The sequence below is a fragment of the Helicoverpa zea genome, chromosome 25, assembly GCF_022581195.2.
Source record: "Helicoverpa zea isolate HzStark_Cry1AcR chromosome 25, ilHelZeax1.1, whole genome shotgun sequence".
In the NCBI taxonomy this organism is placed as follows: Eukaryota; Metazoa; Arthropoda; class Insecta; order Lepidoptera; family Noctuidae; genus Helicoverpa; species Helicoverpa zea.
In genome coordinates this window covers 381,893-394,364 of record NC_061476.1, presented here as the reverse complement: position 1 = coordinate 394,364, position 12,472 = coordinate 381,893, and the positions used below count along the sequence as shown (strand labels likewise).

The 12,472-nt window shown below is 35.9% G+C and overlaps 1 protein-coding gene across 1 annotated transcript; it reads left to right on the top strand.

The window, feature by feature from the left end:
- Positions 1–4,249: 4,249 nt before the first annotated feature.
- LOC124642728 (trypsin 3A1-like) lies at positions 4,250–11,825 on the top strand. The gene is made up of 6 exons (XM_047181334.1): positions 4,250–4,322; positions 7,890–8,056; positions 8,485–8,612; positions 9,530–9,785; positions 10,335–10,484; positions 11,603–11,825. Exons 1-6 carry the CDS (start codon positions 4,250–4,252, stop codon positions 11,753–11,755), a joined length of 927 nt encoding a protein of 308 aa, XP_047037290.1. The 3' UTR covers positions 11,756–11,825.
- The last annotated feature ends 647 nt before the right edge of the window (positions 11,826–12,472 follow it).

Genomic DNA, 12,472 nt, shown 5'->3' with positions numbered 1-12,472 from the left:
ATGTTGTTGAAATGTATTATAGAGGTATGTTATACAATTGTTGGTATTGTTGACAGGCATTATGGATACATCTTTTTTAATTCCATCAGAATTTTTAAAATTACAAAATAAATGGTTATTTATTTTCATTATTGTTTATAGTTACAGTAAATCGATATAGTTTTTTTTTAATCAAGAAGATGTTTTTGTTTCAATTTATTCTGATGACATGCTGGTTTGATGGCAATTAGCTGTTTTGTTTTTAATTATTCTTTGTAATACTTCGCTCGCTGTAAGTAATTAAGAATACCAACACGGTGTTATACTTTTTAGATGTCACTTTAAAACGCCACAAGTCGTGGTGGCTTAGTGGGTAAAGAACCAACCTCTCAAGTATGAGGGCATGGGTTCGATTCCAGGTCACGCAAGTACCAATGCAACTTTTCTAAGTTTGTATGTACTTTTTAAGTATATCTTAGACACCAATGACTGTGTTTCAGATGGCATGTTAATCTGTAGGTGCCGGCTGTCATTGAACACCCTTGGCAGTCTGACACCAGTCAAACCAAGGGGTATTGGGTTGCCCGGGTAACTGGGTTGAGCAGGTCGGATAAGGCAGTCGCTTCTTGTAAAGCACTGGTACTCAGCTACATCCGGTAAGGCTGGAAGCCTACCCCAACACAGGCTTTGGGAAAAGGCTCGGAGGATGATGACTTTAACAAGCAAGTAAATCTTATAAAAATGAACTCTTGTAATCGTTGTGTGCGTTTTGCAGTCTCAGTAACGAGTGTCATCCTTTATAGCACAATGCAATAGTGACGTTCAGCTGAGGGCGATTAATGCTACGGACATTATATTAATGATCGATTAATGCTACTACAATATTAAGAAATGATTGATTCAATCGTATATATGACACGCCAACGGCTCACTTTCATTAACAACAATCGTATATATGACACGCCAACTGCTCACTTTCATTAGCAACAATCGTATATATGACACGCCAACTGCTCACTTTCATTAACAATAATGGATTTTTCAGAGTACCTATACTTAGTGTTAATAAATTAATGTCTTAATTAGAAGGGTTAAATTTATTTTATTTATTTATTAAAATTCATCAAACAAAGTAAGGTGACGTGAATTCGTTGAAAAATAAACTACCTACATAATGTTGCACATTTTGTAAATATTATAGTTACTGTGTTGTTATAGTCTTAACAGCCAGTCGCTTATTGAAATAAAAATGTATGAAAGAACTGGGCATCATTTCACATTCCATTTAATACCTTATTAATAAAAAGTGTTCGATATTTCTTTGTTCAGAATTCATAATGTAATGATAAGCAATGTCGAGTTAATTTTTGGTTCATAAATACTATTACAGCAAAGCTGCAAAACTTCAGTCATCCTCCGAGCCTTTTTCCCAAACTATGTTGGGGTCGGCTTCCAGTCTAACCGGATGTAGCTGAGTACTAGTGCTTTACAAGGAGCGACTGCCCTGCCTGACCTCCTCAACCCAGTTACCCGGGCAACCCAATACCCCTTGGTTAGACTGGTGTCAGACTTACTGGCTTCTGACTACCCTTAACGACTGCCAAGGATGTTCTATGACAGCCGGGACCTACAGTTTAACGTGCCATCCGAAACACTGCAAAACTTCCGTATGGGATGTAAAAAAAAAATCTTGTTCTAAAGCTGTTTTAATCTTTGTTTAGTTATTGTTTTATAACTAACTCAAGCTGCTTCAATAAATCCCTTAGGACTTCTTAGCTAACATTTATTGTGGCGTGCCCTTAATGATACAATAGTTATTAAAAATCAAATGATATCTAAAAGAACGTGCAAAAAAAGTTAATCAACATTTTAATTAACGATAACGTTAATGAGCTGAGAAAATTAATTAATTTCTAAGTACTCGCAGATTAAATTGACCAAGGAGATGTGATTGAGTTTTACAGTGTGTGCATTTTTCAGGGTTTTGGGTTCTATTCCCGGGAAGGGAAATTGTAACTGTTATTACAGTTTGACTGAAAACTATGTGTGGCCGTTGGATATCTTAATAGTTTCCGCAAACAGTATCACCTACATCCGGTGAAAACAACTCGGTCAAAGCTTATAAAAAGACGCATATAGCCTTCCTCGATAAATGCGCTATCTAACACTGAAATTGTTTTTCGAATCGTATCAGTAGTTCCTGACATAAACGCTTTCAAACAAACAAACAAACAACTCAGATTATAGGTAACTACACCATTCATTTTTTACCAAAATACAAGGTGTTGATTTGCATTTGTGCCATAGTTCAGGAGGAGGACATACAATACGTAAATAATCGATTGGAATTACAGTAGATTGGAAATAACTAATATGCACTGCTTTTTTTTGTCATTGTAATGTCGTGGTATTTCCGAAGTAATCCAATTTTATGAATGAAATTTATGAGTGATCGTTGCGTATGCTTTGTGTTTGCGTTTGTGTGAGGGTGCAGCACGGTTTTAACGCCAGTAACATACGCGCCAAGTTTAAATAAGGCTGGATGACATTTACGGAATTCCGAAAAAAAATTGAAAGAAAAAAAATTACGTACCAATTTTTTTATTGATTTGGGTCGAGAATCATTAGCATAATTACCTCCTTGAATATGGCACGGATGCAAATCAACAGCTTGTATATAGTTACTAACTATAGAAGGACTTACCTACGCCACTCATACTTTCCCAAAATGCAACTGGCACCTAATAAGCTTTTGGTACTCTAGAAGCCAGCCAGGGTCAGGGAGTTCAGTATTACAATCACACCTTTGTCTATATAATAATAATTTATTCACACCATTTCATTAAAGTTGTCTCAAAAGGGCTTCAGCGTGTTGGCTTCGGCCCCACGTTCGCCTTCCAAAAATCCGGGACTCTGTAGTCCCGTGGTCGGTTAGAGACATAATAATAATAATAATGTCGGGACACCTTTTTCACACACGGTCGGTTAACCCCATGGTAAGTTATTTATTAACTTGTGTTATGGGTGCTAACACAACTGATAAACTACATATAGCTACATATATACATATTTATAAATACATATCATAACACCCAGACAACGGCCAACAAGCATGCTCATCACACAAATGTCGACCGAACCGGGAATCGAACCCGGGACCTCAGGTTCGGCGGTCCGGCATGATGACCATTGCGCCATATATATATATACTACTATATATACTATATATACTACTATATGCTTGAAAACTTTCTACATAGGGACTTACCTACTTCACTCCTACTTTTACAAAATGCACCTGGCACCTAATAAGCTTTTAATATTCTAGAAGCCAGACCAGGCTCGAAAGTATTACAATCAGACCTACATATGTATGTCTATATGCTTGAAAGCTAAGCCGTCGTCAATTGTCAGCTCAATACACTTGCACTATAAGTCTGACACTAGCACTAGTTCAATAAGCCTTGCGGTTCACACGGATAGTCGGAGAAGGTCAATATCACGTTTGTATCATACCAGTTAGACGCTAAACCATTGTTTACCGTTGCATCTTCAAAGTCTAGAATGGGGACATGTGTATTCTATTTTTGTTTTGAAGTGGAAAATCATCAGACCCTTCACGTGAAGGATGGCGTGAAGGAATGTCAGATTTTTGAAGTTTCGAAACTATCTATGTTCTTTCTCAACCAAATTCTATCAATGTATACGACGATGTCAGAGACGCAAAGCATTCTATTGAAGTTAGCTTTTAAAAATGGCAGTAGGGGCTTGACTGAGCATTTACTTGTTTTGTTGTCAGTTTGACCTGGAAGCGCACATAGAAAATGACAAATACAAAATATTTACTCATTTACGAGACAGCTGCACATATTTTATACAGCACAAATATTTGAGCAGACATACGTGGACTCCCGATCCTCCACTCTCATAGCCTGATGGGACGACAATCCGCCCCGACCGGAGAGAAATCACAAGCAGGACTCTTTACAGACTTGTTTCTTTAATTTGTAAGTACTGAGTTCGATGGCCACTATTAATTAAACAACCAACATCATTAGGCTGAAAACATTTTCTAATGACGTCACAAATCTTTTATCACCTTTTTCAATCAGGGCATATTTAAAACCCGTGAACGGATCATCAGTCACAGTACTATGTACAACAAGTTATTGTACATTCATTGTTTTAGTTACCTCTGGTAGAGGCGGCCATGTTGGTTTAATATATTATTAATATTTGGTTCTAGTAATCAATTTGTTTGTTAGTAATAATGTGTGATTATTGTCGTGTGTTGAGTTTCGTCTGTGCGCTGTTCGTGATCCGGTTTTTGGGGTGCACTAATGGTGGGTAGTTTGATGTTTTTTTGTATTGTCGAAGGTACAAATATTGATTTAGGAATCAGCAATTCATTATTTATTACTTTTCGAGTATTTTTACCAGTTCTTTGGACACCGTTCTAGACAAACCCGAAATAAGCTGGTCAGTACTTAGTTAATTGAACAATGATCGAAAAGATACAGATCTCCGTCGCATCTTTCGGTTTGTCTAATAGCGATAAACTCAAATTCTGCTACACGGATTTTCATTCGGTTTTCACCAATTGGTAGAGTATTTCATCAGGAACATAGATTAGTATACCTATTATGGGTACACAAAGAAAACTAAGGAATAAAAAAAAGGTGCTTAGAAACGATATCATAAGAATTTCTTATTTCATACAGTTTTAACCCACTACAAAGCATATACACAGCTAATTGTTTGTATTCATTTGTTTTTATCAAAGAGCTTAGAATATAAATAGTGCGGGAGAGCCTTAGGCTGTGTGTAGATTGAGTTCTTTGCGAATACAATAGGAGAAAACTACAAAGTGCAGCCGCGGGTTATAACTAGTATTATTTGTAATATTTAAGATTTATATTTAGAAACTGACTTCCGAAACCGGGTTTTCTCGAATCCCGTGGGAACAACTTCATAAACTCGGATAAAAAATAGCCTATAGTTTTCCTCGTTAATATCTAAAATTAAATAACATGTACTGATGAAAAAGATATTCTATTATGTATATTGGCATATTTTATTTAATTTTACTATAGTAATTTGTATAATTTTAATAACACAAAACATGTAGGTAGGTATCAACGCCCACTAACCCGCCCAAGGTTTTGAAAACAAACTACAACCCACTCTGTCTTACAAAGGTCTTAGATTTCTCTGAGAGGTAATACTATACCTATGTTCGGTCTAATTATATCATGCTGCACTCACGCGCTAACAACATTTTAATGTTTTAATTGCTTCTAAAATAGAATAGAGTTTGAAATATGTTCATAACTTTTTTCCCAGAAATAAAGCCTTACTACTTAATATTTTACGAAAGTCTCTGTCTGTCTAGCTTTCACACCAAAACTGTTCAACCGATTTAAATTAAATTTATTACCTATACACATAGTAAAAAGCTTTACCTATAAAGAACATTAAGCTACTTTGGGTGCGGTAAATAGTTCTCTCACACATGAGCGGAACAGCGGTGAAACAGCTTATTATTATGTAGGCTCTTAAAACGCGACTGATACAGAAATCAACAACCTTATTCCGAATTCATTTAAAACCAACTAAAAAAATCATTTTTCGTCGACAACTTCATGAACAGAAGATAGTAAAAATAAAATGACATGTACTCAATTTAAGAACAATCTAAAACTTAAAACTTCCACTTAACTTCGACAAGTTACTATCAAAATAACATTGCACTACTTAGTAGCTTCTCCCCTAAGTAATAGCTAAGTTATAGCTCACCACAACTTCAAATGATAGCTACGTGCTTCACGAGCACACGTGACTTTGATACATATACCTTTATATGTATAAAAATGTGCGTGTATGTGTGTAAGCTAAGCTATGTTCAGTAGTTGAACTTTCACTTAGTAGTGAAATAGGGGTTTGGTCGCGTCACATGCTGAGCGGCAAAGTATAATTTATTTATTTATTTATTTAAAAGGGTTTACCAACAGCTTCTGTGCAGACTAAGCTTAGAGTACAATTTCTGTTATTACTAGGACTTACGCCAATTACAGGTTACCCAACATACGCTAAATAACGATAGAATTTAAGACTAGAAAATTATACAAAACAAAAAACAAAAACAAAAAAAAACACTTCTTATTAAAATTAAAAGATAGATTTTTTAAACTTGGTGTGGCTGTAAATCTTCTTCTTGTTCCTCCTGCCCTGTTCGCACAAATCAATGGATTTAAAAAATCTAAATAATTAATAATCTTCGAGCATTTGGAATTGATTTGTGATTTTTCTACATATGTACTTTATCTTTATCAATATTTTTTCCGCAAAACTTAAATTGACAGGTTCACTTCACCGACGGACGTGACTGTCTGACTATTGCTTCCTTGTCGATTTCACGGTGAAACTTCTGAATCTATTGAAATTAAAATATAGTAGACGACTCCGAAGAATACACCACATTTAATATGTTTCTATATGCATGAATTAGTTCCCTTTAAAACGCGGTTAAAGAATCTCTCCCGCTTACTGTAGCACCTTAGCCTCATCGTTTGCAATTCCCGCGCCTTGCGAAAGGAATGATAATGTGCATGTTAGAAATGAATGAAAATGAAAGTGTTTTCACAGATATGTGATCAATCTCCGGGGATATCTGAGCACTTTGTATACTTGAAATATTGTTACAATCTATTAACGCCATCAGTCCAGGCTTTTGCCAAAATGTTTAGAACTTTTAAACATTTGGCTAGACTTGTTTAATTAGTTTTGTCGCTATTTTTCCAAACGCATCGGCCTGGTCGTTTTTAATATAGATATTAGAGTCAGTTTAAGTACATATTGTTTTCAATGTATTGGAATATTTATTTATTTATACTTTATGTACAAAAAAGGTACATTGGCGGACTTAATGCCTCAAGGCATTCTCTACCAGTCAACCATCGGGTTAAAGGGAGAAAATAAATGGGTAGTACAAAAAAAAAAAAAGAAAGAGAAAGTCATGAAACGATATGAATAAAAACATGATACAATACATAAATACTCAATACATAATATATATATATATATATATTATTATATATTAATATATATATATATATTAATATATATATATAATATATATAATATATATAATATATATATATATATTAATATTAATTTTATATATATATATATATATATTCTGTACAAATTTTTCCCTGTGAGCACGTTTATATAATTTCTTCTAAATTAATAAAAGTATTGTTATATATTTACACCACTTGGAAAGCCTTTTTCTTTTATGTTCCCAATGGCCACACCAGCGTGATATTGAAGAACTAATTATTTAACTTTGTGGGGACCATAAAAAGTGGTATATATATATATATATATATATATATATATATATATATATATATATATATATATATATATTTTATTTTTATGTTGTATATATATATATTTTGTATATATATATATATTACAACATAAAAATAAAATATAAAATCAATAAGAGTGACGACGAATATGATTAAGTATATAATATAGCCTACTTCAAAAAAAAGTAGTAGGAAAGCAGAACAATCAATGTACTGGTGAACAGTGACTAACAGTGTTCTTTTTTTTTGTATATAATTTTTTGCATCATGGTGTAGCTGTGGTTAAGTTAGGTAGTTTTTGTAACATACGAGTGAAACGTTTGACTGCTACCAGCACACTGACCTAGTGATCAGAATTTTTCTTTTACGCACACATACTTAGCAATATCCCGGTTAGACTGGAAGTCGACCCCAACATATTTGGGAAAAGGCTCGGGAGATGATGAGACTTAGCAGTGTTCCTTAGCCATAATTCTTTCAAACCATTTTACCAGTAATCAATCTCCGCATTTTAACATTGACTTCTTCTTCCAGTGACATACAGCGGGGTCTTATCAAGCGAGTGCGTCACGCAATACTACCGCATGTTCATCACCCGCCGGGTCCCACCCCGCACCTACCTGTACTTCCACGAAGCCACCCCCCCTCAGCAGCTAGAGCCAAGGAATGAAGACTCGAGGGATGCTGACAAACCCGTCACTGTAAGTTAAGCTGATAGAATTAGAGAGAGTTTTCGCAGTTATGGTCCAAATGTCATTGTGCATCTTACATACGAGGCTTTGGGTTTTAATGTTAGAAGAATCAGTGGGAAATATCGTTGCTCAGAAATTGTCAAAATTGACAGATTTCCAAATGCTTGGGACTTGTCTTCCAAATAAGACGCAATAGTACCTAACTGAGGACACTGACATTGAAAATTGTGCTCTTATACGTTCCTCCTTCACTTTGTCACCAAACTCAAAGTGAAAGTCAAGTATTTTTTTTTTCAAATAAGTTAAGAAAGCCTTTTGAAACGTCAAACTTTAAGTTATACCTTTAAGTTAAAGAGTGGGTCTTATGTAGAAGAACCGGCAAGAAACTCCAAAAACCAGTACATCAGTTGAATCAAATCCTTATTCTATATCTGCAGATTGACTGGAGGATAGTAGGAGGGAGCCAGGTGACGATAGAGCAGGTTCCATACCAGGTGCTGTACGGCCTCTATTGTGGAGGCACCATCATTGCTCCCGAGTGGATCATCACAGCTGCGCATTGTAAGTGAGTATTCGTTACGTTTGAAAACTTTAGTAACTATACAGATCATTCTAGAACGTTAAAAACAATATTTTGACAGGCTTTATGGTCCGATGGCCAATTTCATCCTGGAAGCCGACCCCAACATAGTTTGGAAAAAGGCTCGGAGGATGAAGGACCTGTGGTCATGATGATGCCAAAGCCCCAATGATGCCCTAAAATTCCAATAATAGTGGGTCCTATGTGGGCGACTTAGATGCGAACGCGAAACAAATACTCCATTTCTTTTGAAGTGGCCTGCGTGATTAATCGCACGTAGGTGCAGCGAAGTACATTATTGCATTCGCTTCGCCTTCGCGTTAGGGTTGATTCGCTCACGCAGGACCCACCCTTATATATCGTGGATTTGGAATTTCTCAATTCGATCTCAAATGTCATGCAACACTTTATTCCAATTAAACTAATCCCTTACTCAATTGAGAACAGCATTATTTTCAACCATTAGTGGCAGTCGTTCAAAAGGGACTTAAGTCAAACTTTAAACGAAACCAATCATTTGTAAAATGTTTGCGCTGAGAGCGTGTCTCAAACAAACGAGGCGTATGATATTAATCCTGATAATCTCTGTAAGGCTTTCTCTAATACTATTGAACAAAGAGTGGCTTCATTACAACCGAGGGCTCTTCACTTTAAAGACCTTTCAATCATTATGCTTTTGGAGATAAATCACTTCGAATTTTGTTAATTTAAAGCGATTGCTAAGAAAGAAAAATTGATTGGTAAAACATTGCAAATATTGAGCATCAATATATAATTGTAATGTTTTTCAAAAATGATTTTAACAGGAGATACTTACATTATTAAATCACCATTTCTTAATTTCACGGGTCCACTTTTCGACTTTTGGACCTCTCAAATTGAAAACATAACCCTTTTCACAGGACGAAAGAAACCTTCGTACTAGCAGGGTCTTCACAACGCAGCTTAGCCAAGAAGTACCGCATCTGTGCCCACTTCGTGCATCCCTTGTGGAACACCACGCGCCTTCACTCCCACGACTATGATTACCAGCTCGTGTTGTTGGAGACGGCTATTCCTGTCACTCCTAGCTCGAGACCTATTGCTATAGGGGTTACTGAGGATATTGTGGAAGGACAGCTGGTTTCTGTCAGTGGGTGGGGACATACGAAGTATAAGGTAAGGGGACATGGTATGAGGGGCTTTTATGATTTCTTGATTGCTAGTGACATAAAACTTACTGTAGATGCTCGTTGTATACATACAAATTACATGTACATAATTGGTAAATAGACACAAATTCAAGCCCTTTAACATTGATTATAGACAGACGATATCAAAGTTGAATTCCATGAGAAAGATCCTAACTTGATATTGTACTTGTAAAGTTGCAAATGTTGCAAGCCTTTAAACAATTTTATTGTGACTAAAACTGGAACCTGAATTTTGAAAACATAAAAAATTATCAGTTTCCTGACTTAAAAATTTTCAAGTCCATCATCATCACACATAATACAGAGAACAATGAAATGGCGCACTTTCCAAAAATGGTTGACGTTTAAATCTCTTTAGTCAAGACCGAACTTTTTTTACTAAAGTAGGAACATAAGATCACAGAGACAATCACATAGTGCACCTCCCAAAAAATTTTTGACTTCTAAGCGTCAAGACCGAGTTTTTTGGCTATAGTAGGCTTATAAATTAGTGCACCTCTATACATAATTACAGCAACGCGTAATGCAAGACATAGTGCGGCGAGTGCGGGTACCGGTGATGGCGCCTGCGCAGTGTAAGTCGCTCCCGCTTACCAACTACAAGACCATCACGCCGCGGATGTTCTGCGCAGGGTATCTTAACGGGACCAAGGATTCTTGCCAGGTAACATGGAGTTTAAGACTGGATTCGATCACCAACATCTTCACCATAAGATAAAAGATAAAGATAAAAAGTCAGTTATTTAAAGCAGGATGAAAATCAGCACTTTTGAAAGTCAAGTTTACCTAAATTTTAGTTGTTATGATAATAAATTTATAAATTTTGGTTTATGGAAGGTGGTGAAGGGGATTTTATAAATTGAAAGTTACCTTAAATATATATATATATATAACCTAAGTTACCTCAAATAGTTACCTTAAATAGATAGCTTCAACTATATACAAGAATTTATGAACTAGGTCAACTGGGTTCAAAAGCTAAATAAATGATTTTTTATTTTTATATTTGTATCACTGGTGGGCTGCTCGGATCTTCGAGTTTAGCTGATTTTCATAAGTTAGCTATTGCTAGATTATTATAGTTTATTTGAGACTGGTTTTTCTTTCTTGTTCCCTGCAATTTTGGAACGCGAATATGCAGCAAACTTAACCATATCACGTTATCGTTTGTATTTTTAAAGTAACTTGGCATTTTGTCACATACGCGAGCATTATATTTCGGTTTGCCCATTTTGGCACGGATTTCAGTAAAAAATATGGAACGTGACACTACAGATGCTTTGGCATTGCTTGTATTGTTTTTGATGAAAAAAATGCATGAAACGTAGCTCGAAAACCTATTCGAGTATCTCCGCTGGTATTTTAGTTATTCACTTGTCATTTTATTCTGATGATAGAGAAATGTTCTCTCTGTAAAGTTAGGTGCATTGTGAAAACTATTGGTTACAAAAATCAAGTGAAAGGCCAGGTAGGTAAAAACAAGGATACTTATAGTTAGGTAGATAATCATAGTTGGAGATTATTATCTTTTCAAATTATTACTTGAAGGAGCATATTTATGGGGCATCAGAGAGTAGGAGACATAGATATATGGAGGCGGCCTATACCAACCATATATGATGATGACTGATGATGGAATGGTTGGAGTCCACGAGTCCTGTACACAGATGCGTGTTTTTTGACGGCGGACTCTTGGAGTCCATTCAACAGATGAAGTGAAACGACAGAAAAAAAAGGGATCTTAAGTACCAACACGACATTCAGATCACTTATTTTCTCCAGGGCGATTCAGGAGGTCCAGCGGTCAGCAACGGCAAGCTAGTAGGCCTGGTTTCCTTCGGAGTCGGCTGTGCCATGAAGGAGCAACCAGGGGTCTACAGCAACATCCCCCTGGTCAGGGGCTGGATCCGACAGGTCACCGGGTTGCCGCTTTGAGGAGATAAACTGGTCATCATGATGTTATTGGTCATTGAGTTAACGTGTCGAAATAAATTATTATTTACAAGATGAGTAGATTTATTTTTGGGAAATGATAAAAGTTTAAGATTTCTTCTTATTACATTGACTTAGATACCTATTAAGATTTACATTACATGATAAATGCGATAAAATTATAAATTTGAGAGTATATGTTTGTTACTCTTTCACTGGCTTGGATCGATTATGATGAAACTTGGCAGTTACTTAGCTTTTATATTTTTAAATTAGAACATAGGTTACTTTTTATCCATATGCGATAATCATTTCTCTCGGAAAGCGAGTAAAATCGCTGGAGAGAAGTAGTTTTAAATAATATCGTAAAAAGATACAACTAAAATAATTATTTTACCTTATATTTTATTTATCTGTATATTGGCTCCTAATGTAAACCGCGGGAACTCCCCTCATGAAAACTGCTAACACAACCTCAACTGAAAAAAAACACTCGAATTATTTATATCTGTTTGTGCGTCAGATTGACGGCAAGATGGCTCCGTCCTCGTTCGAGGACGGCTAAAAAAACATGGTTAGCCTCCTGGAGAATAAAATGACTAGCGGAGGTGCCATAACGGAAAATTAGCGCGCGAAAATGCGGGTGAGCGGGGGACGATGAACGTTACTGTCATGCATGTCCCTCACACGCCTATTTTGGATCCGATCATTTTTTGATAT

Bases quoted from the DNA above. Each gene is read 5' to 3' on its own strand.
- LOC124642728 (XM_047181334.1), top strand. From the start codon at position 4,250: ATGTGTGATTATTGTCGTGTGTTGAGTTTCGTCTGTGCGCTGTTCGTG. The intron at 8,613-9,529 runs GTGAGTATTCGT...CCCTTTTCACAG, and splicing joins ATCACAGCTGCGCATTGTAA to GACGAAAGAAACCTTCGTAC. The intron at 10,485-11,602 runs GTAACATGGAGT...TATTTTCTCCAG, and splicing joins GGACCAAGGATTCTTGCCAG to GGCGATTCAGGAGGTCCAGC.